General features: G+C 59.6%; 3 protein-coding genes across 4 annotated transcripts; all 3 read right to left on the bottom strand.

Annotated features, from left to right (window-relative positions):
* Positions 1-237: 237 nt before the first annotated feature.
* On the bottom strand, positions 238-2,028 carry LOC141967879 (phosphoribosyl pyrophosphate synthase-associated protein 1-like). Its single transcript, XM_074922088.1, has 3 exons — positions 1,960-2,028; positions 1,113-1,259; positions 238-437 (listed from the first exon to the last, which is right to left on the bottom strand). The coding sequence occupies exons 1-3, from the start codon at positions 2,026-2,028 to the stop codon at positions 279-281; spliced, it is 375 nt and encodes a 124-aa protein (XP_074778189.1). The 3' UTR covers positions 238-278.
* Positions 2,029-7,540: 5,512 nt separating this feature from the next.
* Positions 7,541-12,031, bottom strand: LOC141968033 (glutamine-rich protein 2-like). The gene is made up of 12 exons (XM_074922366.1): positions 11,840-12,031; positions 11,621-11,712; positions 11,390-11,504; positions 11,018-11,221; positions 10,622-10,747; positions 10,321-10,395; positions 9,843-10,007; positions 9,567-9,688; positions 8,611-8,676; positions 8,283-8,384; positions 7,612-7,698; positions 7,541-7,544 (listed from the first exon to the last, which is right to left on the bottom strand). Exons 1-12 carry the CDS (start codon positions 12,029-12,031, stop codon positions 7,541-7,543), a joined length of 1,350 nt encoding a protein of 449 aa, XP_074778467.1.
* A 1,396-nt stretch (positions 12,032-13,427) lies between these two features.
* On the bottom strand, positions 13,428-15,846 carry LOC141967882 (uncharacterized). Of its 2 annotated transcripts, XM_074922091.1 has the most exons (4): positions 15,740-15,846; positions 14,719-14,823; positions 14,193-14,349; positions 13,428-14,100 (listed from the first exon to the last, which is right to left on the bottom strand). In XM_074922091.1, the coding sequence occupies exons 1-4, from the start codon at positions 15,788-15,790 to the stop codon at positions 13,733-13,735; spliced, it is 681 nt and encodes a 226-aa protein (XP_074778192.1). In that variant the 5' UTR covers positions 15,791-15,846; the 3' UTR covers positions 13,428-13,732. The 2 variants fall into 2 exon arrangements, with proteins under 2 accessions (XP_074778192.1, XP_074778193.1); XM_074922092.1 differs by having other exon boundaries at positions 13,428-14,349.
* Between the last annotated feature and the right edge of the window lie 1,715 nt (positions 15,847-17,561).

The raw sequence follows: 17,561 nt of genomic DNA, 5'->3' as shown, positions 1-17,561 counted from the left end.
CTAAAAAAAAAAAAAAAAAAGAGGAACTTAAAAATTCAACACCACCTCATTTCTCCATCTCTCTCACGATATAATCCTCCCCACTGCCAGTGGCCTCTTCTGTTCACCTGTAAAGTGCTGGCCAGGTTGATGTTTTCTATTAGATCTCATGGCTCAAGACTGAAAACCTTCACGCTCCTACAAGAATAAACTGTTGTGTTATGCCTATAATTTATGGTATTGCCATTTCAAGCGTATTTCCTTCTCTTGTGGAAGCCGGGACGGGGGCAGCGCCAGGTCTAGTCATCGACAGTGATGTTGCGAAAGAGATAGGCCATGGACTCGCCATTGTGGATTCGTCGGATGGCTTCAGAGAGAATCAAACTGATATCCACCGTCTTTATCTTGGGGCACTGCAGCTTCTGTACCTCGTGAGGAACTGTGTTGGTCACTACCACCTATGGAGTGACAAAAAGAAAAGATGGTTAGCTGTGCTGCTGATACGCTTGCTCTCACTGAACAGCCACCCTAGATTAACTCCACGAGAGGTGTGTACCTGCTGTTTCCCAGTTCAGGGGGAGAAATCCTTGTACGTTAGGAACAAAAGATGAAAATAAATGGTCTCCCCCACATGACAGTCAATCTGTTGAGGGGCCCGGCGTAACCAGCACTCTACAACAGCCACATCCACACAGGCTGACGGGTGCGTTTAGAGCGCAGGATCTGACATGTTTGTTCCTAAGGGCGAGGTTTGAAATCTTATCCTCTTAAGGCATCCAACAGCTCGTCATCAGCTGGGGGAGAGGGGCAGGTAGAAGGTCTGTGCAGTGAGAAAGCGATCACATGCACTCAGCTGTGGGAAGGGAAGTGTCCAGGCAGGGATGACTAATATCTGTGCATTAAGGAGAAAATATACACAGAGAAGCATGATCTGAACACGTATTAATCACACACGCTTTTTTTTTTTTTTTTCTCAGTGAAGAACCAGCTAACTGAAAGCATCTGATGAAACCAGTCGTTTCAGAGATGAGCTACGTGGCAGGGGAAGAACATCAGTTTGTGGGTTTTGGTGCCTTAAATCAACCCAGTTACCAGAGCCAGCCCTTCCCCAGCAGCCCAGAAAGCAGATGCACCTCATCGATGGAGGATTCCTCTATGAGACGGGGGGCATCTGCTGACAGGAGCCCGTGAGTAGCCATCACAAAAATCTTGTAGGCTCCACGCTCTTTCAGGATCTCTGCAGCAGCTACAAAGCTTTCCACATCATCGATGATGTCATCCTGAGAAGAGACAGAAATAACATCAAAACCAGAAGTTTATTGTGCCTGCAGGGCAGGAGTGGATCCGCAAGGTACTGCAGCTTTGGCCACAAACACAGCCAAAAAGAATATAATCTCTGGCTACTTCAGCTGCTGTTGAGATTCAAGCACAGCCACGTGCACAACTTAAATCTGTGGACACCATTTCCCTAATTTACACACCCTTTTGCTAGTGTGCAGAACAAATATTGTGTCTTGGAAACAAATTAGTCCCTGCACATGCTCACAGGCAAACAGAGCTTATCTTCAGCAAGCGTTTTTGGTTTTTTTTTCCACAGTGATAGTAGCTGCATGTTGATTACTTATACTGCAGCATGGCACAGCATGTAAGAAAAGCTCAGCGAGTACTTTGGTTGGTTGGCGTTTTTTTTAAATACTTCAGGAGATTTCTCTGCATGTCCTGGATTTGTTGAGTATTTGCACACATCTGGTATTTGTAGATTCAAGGGAGCAAGGAGATTTCAGGGCTTAAAGCACTGAAATACAAAGGATTTTCAGTGAAAGCTGAAGTAACCAAAGCCACCAGCAAAACTGGAAAAAACAGTGGTGACAATCCTGTTACCACCCCTACATGAGCAGTCCCTCCTACCCTCTGGGATAAAGCAGCTCAAGGAAAGATGCTGGGAGGAAGCCACCCCCCTCCTCTCCATCACACTCACACCACAACGATGGCAATTCTTCCTCCAACGTCTCCAACCACAGTTATTGGCGGTTTCTCCTTGGCCATCATCACTAAAGAAGAAAAAAAAAAAACCCCAGGTCAGTTAGCCTTGAGTCAAACCACAACAGCTTCACCACACAAGAGGCCCTTAACTGTGTCTTACTGGTGCACAGATACAGGCACGTGCTTTCCATTATCCTGACACCCACCTAAGTGGGGAACCACTCGTTTAACCATTGTTTTCCTCCTTAAATGAATAGCACTGCTGCATGAAAGATGAAACTCAGTTTCTGTGGGGACCTTGTACTGACCTCAGAGACAGTAAGCAAATCCAAATAGTTCACAGATACCTGTGCAAGGAGAGCTACAAAGCAGCACCTAGTTTATGGGAAACATCAGTGACTTTTTATGCTCCAGAACAGGACTTGGAATTTAAAAAAAGAGGGTATTTCATGGCTGGGAACAACAAAGGGACTTCTCTGAGCAGCACCTCTCAAAGGGCATATGCTTTACCAGGTGCAGTTTTTCACCTGCTGGACTCACTAATTCATCTGAAGGATCTGAGACTCACACTGCAGCTTGCTTGCTTTCTCTCACATCACCAAACACACAAGGCTCTTTCGGAGGGCATAAGCACCTTCATAATATCTGCTCAGGCAAAGAAAGCTTAAGGAAGCTTACAGGAGCAAATTTGCTAATTTTTTAATATATTTTTTTTTTTTAAAGTGGATTAATGGAAAGAGCAGGACAAAATCCAGTTCAAACTCAGTTCTACAAGCTCAGGGCAATCAGCAATTTGAAGCAAAAGGATACCTGGATGAGCTGTGCTATCTGACACACAGTGATGTACTGCGAAATAAGGTTCCACTCCCTCCTGACTCTACTTTTGCACTGACACGGTTCATAGAAAAACTACATGTGTAGCAGCCTTTGTCCTTTATCCTGAAAAACTTCCAGCAGCACTATAAAAAGTAACAGAGAGATGAACTAGGATGCACTGAGAGTGTCCAGACATAACAGAGTCTTCAGGCTTGAACCAAACAGCAACCAGCCTCTGATATGGGCCAGGGACTTGCTGTCCATAAGCCAAACCTCTCGCCTGCCAGAGGTGCTGGTTTATACAGGGAATGCAGTACAAAAACTCCAGCATGGAAATGACACAGTGAAGGGCATGCCCGCGTCATGAGGCGATAATCTGCGCTGATCTAACCACTGAAGCAAAGAGGAACATCCAGCATTTTGGAACACTTACCTGGCCTAAGTGGGGGGGGATGACACACGCTGCCGGGGAGGGCACCAGCCCACGAGAGCCTCTGCAAGAGTCACTAGCTGGTCTTTTCTCCCCCCATTTTTTTAAAAAAAAATATATAATATATAAATATATCTAATGTATATAAATCCAGAGAGAAGGAGCAGCAGCACGGAGGTGGCTGCTGGGGGGGGGGGGGGGGTTCCCTGTGGCTCCCCGTCCCAGCAGGAGAAGGAAGAGGGCGGGGCAGGGGGGGAGGAAATAAAAAATAAACGGATGGAGGCAGCTGTTGGCACCCCAGATCATGGCCACGGGCACGGAGCCGCTGGTCCCCCCATCCCTGGCTCTGGATTTCCTGGACACTTGTTGCAGCGCCCAGAGCAAACATGCCTCTTCTCTGGCTTCTGAAATTCAACCCAGCTTCTTACACAGACCCCCCCGGACCCCCCCCCCAACCCCATCCTCCCTCCCTTGGCACCCCCAGGGCATAGGGGGATTTATCAAGGTGATGCCCCCACCCTCTCCCTGCAACTGCCATTCATGGCCCTTCCCCAGAGAGGGAGGAGCTGGGGGGAGGATTTTTTAATTTTCAAATCAATCTTGCTAAAAAAAAAAACCCAAACCCAAACAAAAAAACAGCAACAAAAAACAGGTTGAAGGTTTTTTATTAATTTAAAAATAATTAAAAACAAAAAAATCACTTTTTTAACACCAGCTGTCCCTGCCTTTTCTCTTTGCTGGGAGAACATCCCTGGGACTGAGAATGGGCTTGAGCACCCCCCCAGGAGGCTGCGCCAAGTCCCACGTGCTGCCCGCACCCTGCCCGCACCCTGCCCGCACCCTGCCCGCAACGCCACCGCTGCCATCCCCAAAGAGGGGGCGGAGGGAAGGGGAGACCCCGGAGCCATGGGGGGGCCATGTGAGCACAGCAAGGACCCCCATGTCCTGGGCTGCAGCGCAGCCCCCATCCTGCACCCTCACAAAACACTGCGGTTTGCAACCCACCCCCCTCCCCAGCCCCATCACCCAGCCATGTGATGAGCCCCCCAGGCCTCAGCCCTGCAGGGACCCCTGCCATAGGAGGGCTGCCAGGCCTTTAGGCAAACCCTGCTTGGGGGGAGGGAGGTGAGCATGATCTTTTTTCAGTGTCCCCCACGGCCCGAGGACATGGGTGGGGGCTCGCTGGCCACCAACTCCTTCCCCCCCTCCCCGGGCCCAGGCGCTGCTCAGCCCCAGGCCCCGACCTCCACCCCCCTTCTAACGGCTCCAAACAACACAGCAGCCCCGGGTTTGTGCTGAAGTATCCAAACGGGATTAAAATTGAGTCAGAACACGGCACCTCCCCCATCGCCACACCGCACACACACCAAGCGACTGGGGTAAAAAACCCCAAAAACCAGAAGGGGAATGCAGCAGCTCCGGAGATGGCAGCAAGGGCTGGGGGGGGGCTCAAGGCACAGCAGCAAATCATCCCCCAGGGAAAGGGGAGACCCCCAACACGGCCCAACCTCAGAAGAAAAAAGGAAAAAAAATGCCCCAGCTGGGGCTACTCTCCTGCTCCAGCAGCGCAGGCAGCACCCAAAAAGGGACATGGGGCTGGGTGCTCATGTGGGGGGGTGGGGGGTGTTTATAGGGCACAGCGGGGTCCCAGCAGCAGCGAATGGGACAGTGGGTGGGAGAGGGGCTGAGCTGGGGGACACACAGACACACACACGTGCACGCAGCAAAGGGCTCAGCCCCAGCTGGGCCAAATCCTGCAAATGCGTTTTTAAGCCCATCAGTGCCTGACCCCCCCTCCTGGGGTGCGGGATGGTCCTTTGCTGGCTCTACTCCAGTGCCCACCAGTTTGCTCTGAGTGCTCCCAGTTATCCCACTGGAGGTGGCACTGAGGGAATCCCAGATCCTGATGGAACCACCTGGGCACCCAAAGCAGGTATTCAGCACCTAGTTTTCCCCTGAAAAACCAAACCCACCAGGGGAAACATCCCCGGCCGGGGGGGGGGGCCTCAGGTGCCTGGAGACTGCAGTGGGGTGGGCAGGGATGGGGTCTGCCATTGTTGGGGGGAGGTTTGGGTGCTTCCTCGCCCCAATTTAGGGAGACGTAGGGGAGCAGTTTTTCCACAGGGCAGCCCCCAGCACACACCATGGCGGGGTGAGGGGATGCTCCCCGGGTGCCTGGGTCCCCCCAGGCTGCCTCTGGGGTTCCCCTCAGGGTTTCCCACCCTCCCACTCACCTGAGAGGTGCCACCCGCTTGGTGTCTGTCCCCCCCCTCCATGTCACTGCGTGTGTGCATGGGGGAGTTGGGGCTGTCACTGCGTGTGTGCATGGGGGAGTTGGGGCTGTCCCCGGCACTTGACACCTTTGTGCTGGGACAGCCCCGGCTCCCCCCATACACACAGCCACATGTCCCCAGCTGTGACACCCCCAGGTCCCCCCACCATGTTGCTTCCAGGGACTGCAGTTTCCCTGCCCGGTACCTCTCCATTTGTGACATGACTTATGCCAGGTCTCAGCATGCCATGGGCCTTTCTCCCATCTGATGGTGAGGGGTGGCAGAAAGGGGCTGGGGAAAAGTAGCCCCCAGCAATGGGGGTGGCATGAGAGAAAGGAGGGGATGTGTGTCCCCAGGGCTGGGGGCACAGAGGGGTTATGGTGCTTCACTCCGGAGGTGGGAATCATCAGCTGCCCCGAGCCCGGCAGCAGTGGGGTCAGTGCCTTCCTCCTTCCATCAATGGCAGCATTGGAAGAGGGACAAGGGGGTGACAATCCACGAGCAGATAAGGAAACCTGCTCAGTGATGCTCATCGCGCAGGATAAGAATAGCAAACCAGCGGGCTTGGGGTGGGATTGGCTTTTGGCGTGAAGCCCTGTCCTGCTGCCACCCTTCCCACCGCGGTCCCCATCTCCCACTGTGGTCACCGTATCCAACCACAGTCCCCATCTCCCACCACCTTCAGCAGCAACGGAGCGTAATCCTCCTCCTGCTTTAGTGTGGGCTCCCCCAGACCCTTTTGGGGGCCACGAGCTCCCTGCCAGGGGCTATCAGGGCCAGAAAGGGGTTCATGGAGGCCAGGGGGTGTCAGGGGGAGTGTGGCAGCACGGGGCTGGCACAGACGCCGGGATGGGGGCTGGACAGGGGCTGGTTTCGGCTCCTCTGGCCTCCTGTGGCTGCAGGACAAGGGATGCTGCGACCCCTCCTTATGCATGAAGGGAAGATCCCGGCCCAGGGCCACCCCACTCAGGCCACACAGGTGCTTGGCTGCCCATCGCCCTTTATTGCTGCTGGCCAGAGATGCCTGCTCTCCTGCTAGGTGGCGGAGGTGGTGGGGGTTCGGTCGGGGACCCCCAGTCCTGCCTGGCTTCCGAGGTGCTGGATCTGTCCCACAAGGGCCGGAGGGGCGGGAGGAGCCCCCGTGCCTGGGAGAGGTGGCCGTGGGAGGAGGCTGTCCTGGTCTCTGGCGAGGCGGGGGTGCCTGGGGGCGAGGGGTAGGGGTTAGCCCCCCTGCAGCCCCTGGGGCAGGCACCACCCATGCGCACCTGCCCGGCCAGAGACACCCAGAAACAGGGTCCTGGTCCCCACCCTGAAGCAAACAGGCTGTTGTCCCAGAGCGGCCAGGACCACCCTGCCACATCCCCCCACCTTGCTCTGGCTCCAACATGGGGATCTGGTGACCCGTCTCCCAGTCCTCCCCCTCCAGCCTCCTTCCACCCCACCCCAAACCCCCATCCCACCCTGCTTTCCCCCACCCACTGGGACACAGCAGGGTGTCCTCTCCCCCCACCCCGGTGCCCTGGCAGGGCTGTACCTGGCTGGCTGAGCGAGGACACAGCACTCTGGGGCCGGGAGAGCAGGCGGCCGGTGTCCCTGGCGTCCCGCTGCCTCGGGGACAGGTTGGGCTTGGCCCTGGGGAAGTTCGGCAGGAGGGAGCAGAGGGAGCTGGGCTGGGGGGAGCCAGGGGGAACATGTGGGGGGGGAAAACTGGGCACCCTGCCCACTCCACTGCCCCCTTCACCCCCGCTGGATCCTCTCCTTGAGGGTGGCCCAGCCGTACCCTCCTTGCCCACGAGCACAGACAGCTGCCTGCCCCGCCGGCCCCTGTAGACGTGGCCATCCTGGCCCAACAGCTCCATCTCGTCGTGCTGGGAAGGAGAGAGGGGGCTGGCTGAAACACAGCGCCCAAATCAGCATCCCCAGGCAAACCCCCCCCCAGCTCTCCCTGAGGAAAATGAATCACAGATCATTCCCCGCCCCACCCCCCCCACCCCCCCCGGATGCTCAGCATCACCCTCCCAGCCGCGCTCGCCCCGCCGTATCCCTACCTTCGTCATCCCTACCTTGGTGGGGAGCAGGGTTTGGGGCTGGAGCGGCCGCAGGGCGCCGGGCGGGAGGGGCGGGGGGCACGGGCAGTGCTGCAGCGGGTGGGTGAGGGTGTGCCGGCCCCCGCAGCGCCGTGGCACGCTGGGGTACCCACACTCAGCCGCCAGCTCCCTGTGGGACAGAGCACAGGGATGCTGAGTGCCCAGCACTGTGGCACCCCGTGCGTCACCCTACTACGCCGGGGAGGGGGCCGCGGGTGCTCCCCAGTGGGGTATGTCCCTCCCGGGTCCCCTCCGACTGCTGAAGGAGGCCCACACCCATCCAGCCGTGCTGGATCTGCTCTTTCCCCATGGCCCTGGTAAGCTGGTCATGGCCATGGCAGGTCCCTGCACCCTACGCAAGGGACATCAGGAGGCAGGAGCTGGGCTGTCCCAGCTGCAGTGCTTAATTTCGGCGACTTGTTTCACAGGAGGCAGCTGACTCCGCCCGCAAGCCTGAAGTCAGGCTGAGACCAGACACAACTCATCACATGTGGCTTCAGCACCACTGAGACACAGACCTGGGCTAGACAGGGCAGCGCCGGAAGGGCTGTAAAACCCCACAGACCTGGGACAAGCACAGCTGACCCCCCTGCAGCACTCCCCTGCCCTGCCCAGGCCCCCCCTGCATCCCTTCACACCCACCCTGGGAAGAGCTCTCCCTCGCCAGGGCAGGGCCAACCTGCACCCCAGGGGCCGGGTGCCCACGTCCCCTACCTGTGGCTGTGCTGTGGTGTTTGCTCCACCTCAGGGACAGCATGGGAGCGCCCGGCAAAGTTGGGGGGCAGCGGTGGCATGTATGGGTTGGCCACGATGTGCCTGGGGAGGGCAGGAGATGTGCGTGAGTGACAGGGGACACACAACCCAGCCCAGCTCGGGGCAGTGCCCCAAAACCCACAGGCTTGTACCCCATTCCCATCCCGCTGCCCTCAGGGAGGGGCTCAGGAGGGCTGCACCCCCCAGGCAGACACCCTAACCCCCGTGCCGGGCACAGCGGGGCACCACCAGCACCCATCTCTCCTCCAAATCGCCGGGCGCTACTCACGGGGCAGGCACCAGCACGCTGAGGGGCCGGTCGCAGGACAAGCAGTGGAAATGGGCCAGCACCTGCCTGGGGGGGGAAGAAAAGGGCTGGGTGAGTTCCTGGGGGGGGATTCAGCCCTGCCTGCACACAGGCAGGCAGCTGGCAGGCAGCAGCAAGGTGCTGGGCACTTTATGGTAATGAGTTATGGTATTTGAGGGTGGAACCGCAGGGGTTTGAGCCTGGTTTACTCACCCCCCCCCACCCCCAACAAGGTCACAACCCACCGGCTGGCTACAAAATCAAGGGGGTACAATGTGGGACAGCGGTTGGTTGTGGGCTCCTGCTTGGGAAAAATCTCCACCTCATCTTAGGCACTGGAGAATCCACTGAGGGGAGCACCCAAAAACCACCATTATGGGAACTACTCCCACGGGCACCCACATGGGAACTGGGGGTGCCGGCAAGGACAAAACGGCGGTGTTGCTGTACCTCTTGCTGGGGTGCAAATGCCGGGCCTGGGGGATGCAGGATTACCACGTTTTTCGGGATGAGTTTTGTCACAGCTGCCCCGAGGACAGGGACACGCTCGCCTTGGCCCTGCGGCCGCCTCCGAAACCTGGCAGCTGCCTGTGGCTGCCCAGGGCGAGCAGGGATGGGAGGTGAAGGGCACAGGCGCCCATAGCTGCCATCCCAACCAGCCCTCACACTGGTTTCATCACTTTGTCGGTGCTAATAACCCCCCTGCACCTTGCCAGGGGGGCAGGTCAAAACGCAGCTCTGTGATGCCGCGTGTCACACCCCTGCCCAGGGGGACGAGTCGCCGTCCCTCACCCTTGCTCCAGAAAACCTTTGCACCCACATCCCAGTTGTGGTTCGGGAGGGCTCCATCCTGCAGGTCCCCCTCCTCGTGCCTTCTTTAACTTCAGGAACCTACTACTGGTGGGAGGAGAAGCCACCGCCACCCCCATCACACTCACTTCTTCGTCCCAGCTGCATCGTCAGCCTCCGTCAGCGGCGCCTTCTCCTCGAGCTGCTCCAGGATGCTCCTGCAGTGCTCCTCCAGCTGCTGCCGGAAAGGGCCCAGCTCCAGGCGGTCCAGCTACGGACAGACACACACCCTCAGCCACTGCCCCGGGTGGGACATCGTGTTCCCCATGAAAAGCCAGGAGGGGGGATCCTCAGAGAGATGCTGCCTCAGGCTGCCAAGCCCCGAAGGCGCCAGTTTGGCGCAGCAGGGACGTGCCACCCCTCACCTTGGAGTCCATCTCTTCACTGAGCTGCTGCTGGACCTGGTGCCAGCCCTGCTCCTGCCCCGTCACCCGGCTCAGCATCTCCTGGATCATCTCACGCTGCCGCTCCATGCTTGCCTCAAACTGGGCGCGACTCACTTTGCCGGCCAGGGCGGTTTTGACTGCCTTCTAGCAGCAGGGAAAGGCAGGAGAAAGGTGAGGAAAGGATGGAGGTATGATGGGCAGGGCCAGCTCGTGGCGGGAGGAGAGGGAGAAGTGGCTACATGGCCCCACTCGCCCCATCACACCCGTGGGGTTGGTCACAGTAGCTGAAGGGACCCGGGAGGAGACAGAGGGACCTGGGGAAGGAGCCACAGCCAGTCTGGAAATCCTCCCTCCCTCCCCCAGGCCAGTTCTGCCACCGAGCCCCCAAGAGACAAGGGGTGTTTGCCACCCTGCCCAGCACCCCCTTGGCTGGTGCCAGGACCCCCCACGGCCATACCACGTCAATTCCCAGCACAAGGTCTTCCTTGTCGGCTTTCTCCTTCTCCAGCCTCTCCAGGGACCGGAACAGAGCCTTCCAACACAGAAAAGCATCCCGTGACACCACGGCAGGGTTGGAGCTGCTTCCTGGCCAGCCGAGCAACCCCCACTCCCCCCACCTCACCCAAACTTCCAGGAAAGGTACACTGAACTTCCACAGGGCTGCAAGGTTTGGGGGGGTGCAGACAAATCCCTTGTGGTTCCCAGCCTGGGGTCTGCCTGGAGGATGCTCTGACCCCGGGGGGGTTTCTGTCACCTACCTCGATATCTTTCTGCTTCTGGTGCCGGTCATTCAGGAGGCTCTCGGTGACAGAGCTGAGCTTCTCGTAGTCCCCTTGCACCTGCGTGATGGTGGCCTGGATGCGCTTCAGCAGCTCCTCGTCCTGCTTCAGGGAGGAAGATGACAAGGTGGTGCCGTGCAAGGGGGGGCTGGCTGCCCCCGTGGGGACAGACCCAGGTTACTCGCCCGGTGACCATGGGCTCAGTGCCAGCAGGACATTTGCATCAAGGCTTTAATTTCCTTCCACGCTGCTCACTTGTATGAGCCAATCTGGGGGGCAGCGAGGGGCTCCCCCACATTACAGTAAGTGAGGCACAACCAGCTGTGGGGGTGCTGGCAACCCCCTCCCAAGCCCCCCATGCCGGTATCTCCCTACCTGGCTCCTCCCTGGCAGCTGCCTCACCACCTTGCCCACCGCCTGCCGCGACATGAAGTCGTCCACCAGGTCCTGGAGCTTCTCGTAGCGCTGGAGGAGCTGCCCCACCTGCTTGCTGAGGTCTGTGCTGCAGACGGGGCACGCTGCCTGCACCTCTGCCTGCTCCTGCCCCGTGCTTGACACGGTCGCCCTCAGCTCACCCAGCTGCAGGAAGGGGAGAAGGAATCAGCTCTGAGATGAGGTGGATGCAGTCAACAAGTCTGGGTGCCGTGGAGGCTTGATGGCCCCAGCCAGCCAGGGGATGTGGCTGGGAACCCCTCCAGAACCACCCCACCGAGCTGCAGCGGTGGGAGCGCTGCCCCCAGACCTCACCTGCTCCTGCGGCTTGTCAGCTGTCTTGGCCACCAACTGCTCCAGCGTGGCCTTGGTCATCTGCTGCTGTTCTTCCAGCTCCTTCAGCTTATACTTTATCTCCTGCAGTGTGGACCTGGTCAGTGAGACAGAGGCACAGGCAGGCTTAGCCTCCACAGGGACACTCAGGGGGTGTCCCTTGTCCCCCCAAGCTCCTCCTGCAGGGTAGGAAACCCTGTCCCATCCTTTTACCCCAGTTGCAGGGTGATCTGGTTGCTGACGTCCCCTTTCCAGGTGGCTCCAGCTACCTCCAGCTTTCCAAGGGCATCTTCCAGCTGCCTGATCTGGGAAAGGCAGTGGTGGATGAGTCAGGGCACAGCTCCTTGTGTTGTCCCAGCCCAGGGGCCCTTCAGCTGCCTCCTCCCTGCCCAACTCCCCCGCTGGCAACCCCGCAGCCCCCCAGGGACTCACCTTCCCTTTCTCGCCCTGCAGGTCGCTGGTCAGGCCCTGAAGCGAGGACACCCGGCCCTGGAGGTCGGCCAGGATGCTGGCGATGCTCTCCTTGTCTAGATGTGGTCCAAGGGGACACGCTGTCAGTGAGGGGGTCTCACCTTTGAGGCCAGGCTCTGAGTACAACGAGCCTCCAGCCCAGGGTGTCCCCATGCCTACCCCCCGCCCCGGCCGTCCCCCCACGGGGTCCCCCCTCCCCCTGAGAAGAGTAGGCGCAGCTTCTCAAGCTCAGCGTGGTCTGACTTGGTGGCTTCCAGCTGGGCCACCTGCTGCTTCAGGGTGGCACAGAGGTGGCTGAGCTGCCCGATCTGGCAGAGAGCCTCCACCGTCTCTGCGTAGCGGTCGGGGACACTGCTGGAGCCCGAGGACCCGCAGGGCACGGGAGGCTCTTGTGAAGGGGACGTGGCCCTGGGATCAGCGTCAAGGGGGATCTCTAGCCCCTGGGATGTGGGCAAGGTCCCCACCGCCGGGTGGCCTGTCCAGGCAAGCTGTGTGGTGGATAAAGCCTTGCCTTCCTCCTTGGGACTTGTATCATCCATCTGTGTCCCCAGAGCATCAAGGATCGCTTCACCAGGGATTTTCTCAGCACCAGAAAGGCTGGAGTCCATGCAGAAGGGGCTTGGCTGAACCCCTGCTCCTCCTCCTTGGGTCCCTGGAGGTGTTGGCTGCACCCCTGGGACGGTGGTTTGGGTGCTGGGGGCCCCTCTCTGCACCCCTGCGGTGGTGGTTTGGGTGCTGGGGATCCCTGGCTGCACCCCTGGGGTGGTGGTTTGGGTGCTGGGGGCCCCGGCCTGCACCCCTGGCGTGGTGGTTTGGGTGCTGGGGGCCCCTGGCTGCACCCCTGGGGGCGTGGTTTGGGTGCTGGGGGCCCCTGCCTGCACCCCTGGCGTGGTGGTTTGGGTGCTGGGGGCCCCTGCCTGCACCCCTGGAGTGGAGATCTGGGTGTCAGGGGCCCCTGACTCTGTCCCCAGTTTGGTCGTCTTGATGCCAGGGGATTCTGTCTGTGTCCCCACGGTGGTGGCACGGGCATCAGAAGTCTTTTTCTCGTCTGAGGAAGTGCCTGCCCCCTTCTCAGTGGCCACTGGTGCTCTCTGTGTCCCCAGGGAGCCAGGCTGTGTCTCTGGAGTCCCCTTGCTTGTCCCTTTGCTGGTCCTGGGTACAGGCTGTGTCCCTGGTCCCTTCAGTCCCAGCACTGAGCTTGCCCCATGCGGGGTGTCCATGTCTGCAGTGGGAGGCTCGGCGGGGACAGCCTGACCTGCACTGCCATCCTGGGAAGAGGAGGCAAAGGGCAGCAGGTTTATGGGCAGAAGTGCAGCAGCAAGGGCCACCCGCCCTGTCCCCAAACCCCCCAGCTCATGGAGCCAAACTCAAGTACCCCAAAGGCAGAGACTGCCCAGCCCACAGAGACCCCAGAGCACCCACAGCCACCCGGCCCCTCCCCAGCCTCCTTATAGTCCTTTGGCCACATCTGTGCCTGCAGAGTCATTTTAGCAGCCGATCCAGAGGATCCGCAAAGCCCCTGCTGATGCCACCTGACACAACAGCAAGGCATTTTCCTCTCCAGCCATGGGATTCTGTACTCCAGAGCTGCTAGACTAGACCCACTTCCCAGTCTAATGGGCTGCATCTTCCTTTCAGGAGCAGCAGCCCCAGGTAGGATTTGGAAACCATCTCATGGTGGGGTTCACCCCAGAATGTCCCTCCGCTGTCCCCAGCTCCCACCCACCAGCTCCAGAGAGACTATGAGGGCAGGGAGCCATGGTCCTGCCCAACGTTGAGCAAGGACAGGGGGCTGTGCGGCCACTCCAGGGTTTTGGGTACTCGCTTGCCCCACAGAGGGGCTGTTGGGGGCTGTCAGTGGCATAGACGATGAGGAGGTCTCTGTTGGGGCAGCCGAAGAGCTGCCCTGGCTCTGCCAGTGCCAGGTCCTGCCTCCCGGCGGGATGCACAAGGAAGACAAGTGCTGAGTAAACCTCCGCTGAGGGCCCGGGGTGCGCAGCAGCTGGAGGCGCTGGGGGCTGCGGTCCTGCTCAGTCCTGCTCCCACAGCTGGGATGCCCCAGCACTCACCACCGACAGACCTCGACCTTCTCCTTCTCCTCCTCCTTCTCCTCCTCCTCCTGCTTTGCTGCCCACCAGGCAATCCTCCAGCACCTCCCAGCGCACCATGTTGCTCACCTCCTCCGGGGCCGGGTAGAGGCTCAGCCTTTCCTTCAGATTTTGCTGGGGAAAAAAGGGATCGGAGGGTCAACCCTGGCCACGTAGCCAGGTGGGGTGGGACCCACAGGAGCACTGACCCCCCCCGGGCCCATGACCTGACACGGAGGGACTGCGTGCACTGGTGCCTCGGGGATGCAGCTGCCTCCATCCTGGAGCAGGATCCGGGTGTGCGTGGGGCCGTACCACGTCACTGTCCAACGCTGTCTGGTCACGGAGGGCCGGCAGCTGGCCGGCAGCATCCTGGAGATTCCCCTGGAGTGGGACAAGGAGAGGGATGGCAGCCCGGACACAGGAGCGGGATTTAAAAGGAGCATCCAGGAATCAACTTGGGCACAGGACAGAGGGATGCCAGGCAGGGCTGTGGCTGTGTTGCATCAGTAGATCTTTATCTCCACTCCTTCTCAGCACCCATGTTTCTTTTTTTACAGCTGTTCAAAAATGTCTTAGCTTCTCTTTGGTTGGTGCATGCAGTCACCTCTTCAGCCTTGGGACACCCTTCTTGCTCTTCCCTCCTGGCACCCTTGACACCCAGGGCCGCGGGGCAGGGGCAGCAGGGTGACACAGGGGCAGGGAGGGGGGTGAGGGCCCAGCTGCCTCCCGGGGACAGTGGCAGCAGCTCACCATGCCAAGCGTCTCCTGGATCGTCCGGATGTCCTCTTCCATGCGGGACTGCGCCGCCTTCGTCCTGCCGATCTCCTCGAGGAGATCCTGGGAAAGAGCTACGGCCTGAGAGAGGGGGGTGGCAGGGGTGAGTCCTGGGGGCACTGCGGGCAGCACTTACCATTCATCACGCCTTCAGCAGCTCCCCAGAGACCCCCCCACCCCTGCCCCAGGGGCGTCCACTGTACAGCCCGAGTCAGCAGGGACGGATCCATCCCCACCTGTCCACGTCGGCCGATTCAAAGGGCAAAGAGCTGCTGCCACCCTGTCAACCGCAGCCTGGCCTGGGAGGGCACCGGCAATCGCCGCTAACAAAGCGAGGAGTGATCAAGCAGGGGCCTGCCCCGGGGAGGGTGAGCTCACCCGGCCGGGAAACTCTCCCTGCTGCCTTCTTCCTACGTGTCCCAGCCTCAGCAGGATCCAGCCCTGCAGTGCTGAAGGTGGCCATTTCCTTGAACCTGAGCTTATTTCTTCCCACCGGGGATGTGCGCGGCTGCAAGTGGCTCAGCACTGTGCAGGATGAGGCCCCTCTCCATCCCCACCAGTGCTGGGTTTAGTGCTTGGGCGAGCCAAGGGGATTTAGGGTGGGAGATGAGGCCCAGGAGATGCTGATGGAGCCTCTCAGCTGCCTGAGGAGCAGAGGCGGTACCCAGCTGTGGGTCAGGAGTAGGGAAGGAAGGGATGGATAGTGGTGGGGCAGGACCTCCACAGGTGCTGAGCTTCTGACTGGTGGAGCTGAGGGCACCGGGTGCTGTATTGGACCAACAACTTGATGGAAACTTGGGGAGAACCCAGAGCGACTGGAGCAGCATTTTAGCCCCAGCTCTTTCTCCCCAAAACTCCATCCCTTTCCCACAGTGAAGCTCCACACACCACCTCGAGCTTAGGCTTAAACCAGACCTAAGGGCAGACAATGGTGGTGCAGACCCCAGAGGAGGGGGTGTCTCGGGGGGGCACCCAGGGAACTGGGAGTAGCCTCTACCTTGGAGATGCTGCTCTTGTTCTCTTCAATCTTTGTTTTCATCTGTCCCATGTCGGCAGCCGTGGAGGCATCACATGGGGTGCTCACGGTCCCCTGCAGCGGGTCCCTCGAGGGGGTCAGCAGCTCTGTGCCTGGGCCTCTGCCCTGTGCCCCTTCTGCTCTGAGGGGTGCCTTGGGGGGCTGATCGCACCCCAGGGCAGGCAGGTCCTCCAGGCCCAGGTGCCCCAGCACAGCCTGCAGCAGGCTGTACAGCGCCGTGAAGTTGACGGCCCCGACCTCAGGCGTCCCGATGGCGACGTCCAGCAGCTGGGACAGGCTGAGCGGGGCCATGGCTGCTGCCCTGCCCAAAAACACGAAGCCTCACCTAGGGGGGACACACAGCACTCCTTTTGCCTGGAGGGGACCTGGGCAGGTGGGAGGGATGGGCAGCCGGCAGCCGCCCGCCTCCTCCTCACCACAGAAAGTGGCCGAAGCAGCGGGTGACCCGGTGACCCCCCGAGGGCAGGGCTGTCTGGGGGAGAGGGGGGGTGTCTCCTTCCTCGGCCACCCCCAGCCCCATACCCGGCTCTGCCTCACCCCCAGCGCCCCGAACCGCCCGGGCCCCCCGCCCCGCCAACCTCTGCCCCCCGCCAACCTCTGCGCTCTGCCGCCAAGCTGCGCTCCCCCAGCCCCTACCCTCACCCTGAGCCCGCCCCTCCCCTCTTCTTATTGGCCAGCAGCCGCCGCTGCCCACCGCCCATTGGCCGAGCCCGCTGCCCACGTGCCCGTGTTTCCATGGCAGGACACAGCAGCGCCTCCCGTTGCTAGGCGACGCGGCGGCCCCGGCGGCGGGCAGGGCCCAGGCTCCCCGCTGCCTTCTCCGCGGCAATAACCCAAAATGCAAACGATGACGGCTAATTTTGACGCAGCTCCCTGCAGCCCGTGGCTGCGCCATGCACAGAGACCGTCCTGCCCGTCCGGCACCCTGCTCCCCCCGGAAAATCTCCCAGACAAGCCCAGTCCCGGCAAGGAAGCACCTCCGTTTATTTATTGGTTATCAAAAGCATGACAGATTTCACCCTCTCCCTCAGACGCGGGAATGGTGGAAGGCTGCTGCTGATTGCAGCGACACCGCCCCTTGCAGCAAAGTAAAGGGCCGTGTAAGCGGGAAAAAAGAAACGCAGCTAAACACAGGCACCCAGACAGCCCCAGCAAGTGTTCAAACACTGGGAAAAATCTTCGAGCCTGAGGGATCCATCGAAGGACTTACAAAAATAATCAACAAGAATTTCTTTTCCCTTAGAAACCTCCGGCTCAGACCATCACAGGGTCAGAGCACCCCCTTGGCTGAGGCACTCAAAGACCATTTCCAAGAAAGGATGAGGGTGGGCAGGCAGGAAGCGGAACAGACACCTCGTGTTTTTAAATGACACCCGATACCTGTTTTCAGACATTAAAATCAAAGCATCTAGATCTGCTCTGTATTCTTCTTTTTTCAGACTGGGAGGACTAAATTCCAAGAGGGAGTAGAAAGATTAACAGATGGGAACAAGATGCACAGAGGCAAGAAGCAAACCCTCCTCTGAGTGCCCCTCTTACCTCCAAGTCAGCGTCAGACCTGCAGGCTCAGGAGTGCGAAAGCTACACCCAGGGGCTGCTCAAGCTGTCTAGACAGCACTCGGGACTGGCAGGAAAAGATGTAAGACCCCCTAAAAGAGCACAGGCTCCATCAGCACAGCGGCGCAGCAACAGCAAGGGGAGGATCTTGGGGCTGGAGAGAAAATGCTGGTTTGATGCTGATGGGACAGCAGCCTAGGTCTGGGCTGGTCAGGTCGGGCAGATG

Source organism: Athene noctua, chromosome 18 (genome assembly GCF_965140245.1).
Source record: "Athene noctua chromosome 18, bAthNoc1.hap1.1, whole genome shotgun sequence".
Classification (NCBI taxonomy): domain Eukaryota; kingdom Metazoa; phylum Chordata; class Aves; order Strigiformes; family Strigidae; genus Athene; species Athene noctua.
This window is presented reverse-complemented; position numbering and strand designations above follow the sequence as displayed.

Coding starts and splice junctions, on each gene's coding strand:
- LOC141967879 (XM_074922088.1), bottom strand. CDS start 2,028: ATGATGGCCAAGGAGAAACCGCCAATAACTGTGGTTGGAGACGTTGGA. Junction 1,260..1,959: donor GAAGAATTGCCATCGTTGTG/GTGTGAGTGTGA, acceptor GTCTCTTCTCAG/GATGACATCATCGATGATGT. Junction 438..1,112: donor AGGAATCCTCCATCGATGAG/GTGCATCTGCTT, acceptor GTCACTCCATAG/GTGGTAGTGACCAACACAGT.
- LOC141968033 (XM_074922366.1), bottom strand. CDS start 12,031: ATGGGGACACCCTGGGCTGGAGGCTCGTTGTACTCAGAGCCTGGCCTC. Junction 10,748..11,017: donor AGCTGCCAGGGAGGAGCCAG/GTAGGGAGATAC, acceptor TCCTCCCTGAAG/CAGGACGAGGAGCTGCTGAA. Junction 8,677..9,566: donor GATGCAGCTGGGACGAAGAA/GTGAGTGTGATG, acceptor TTCCCCCCCCAG/GCAGGTGCTGGCCCATTTCC.
- LOC141967882 (XM_074922091.1), bottom strand. CDS start 15,790: ATGGGACAGATGAAAACAAAGATTGAAGAGAACAAGAGCAGCATCTCC. Junction 14,350..14,718: donor TCCAGGAGACGCTTGGCATG/GTGAGCTGCTGC, acceptor GTCCCACTCCAG/GGGAATCTCCAGGATGCTGC. Junction 14,101..14,192: donor ACGCAGTCCCTCCGTGTCAG/GTCATGGGCCCG, acceptor TTTTTTCCCCAG/CAAAATCTGAAGGAAAGGCT.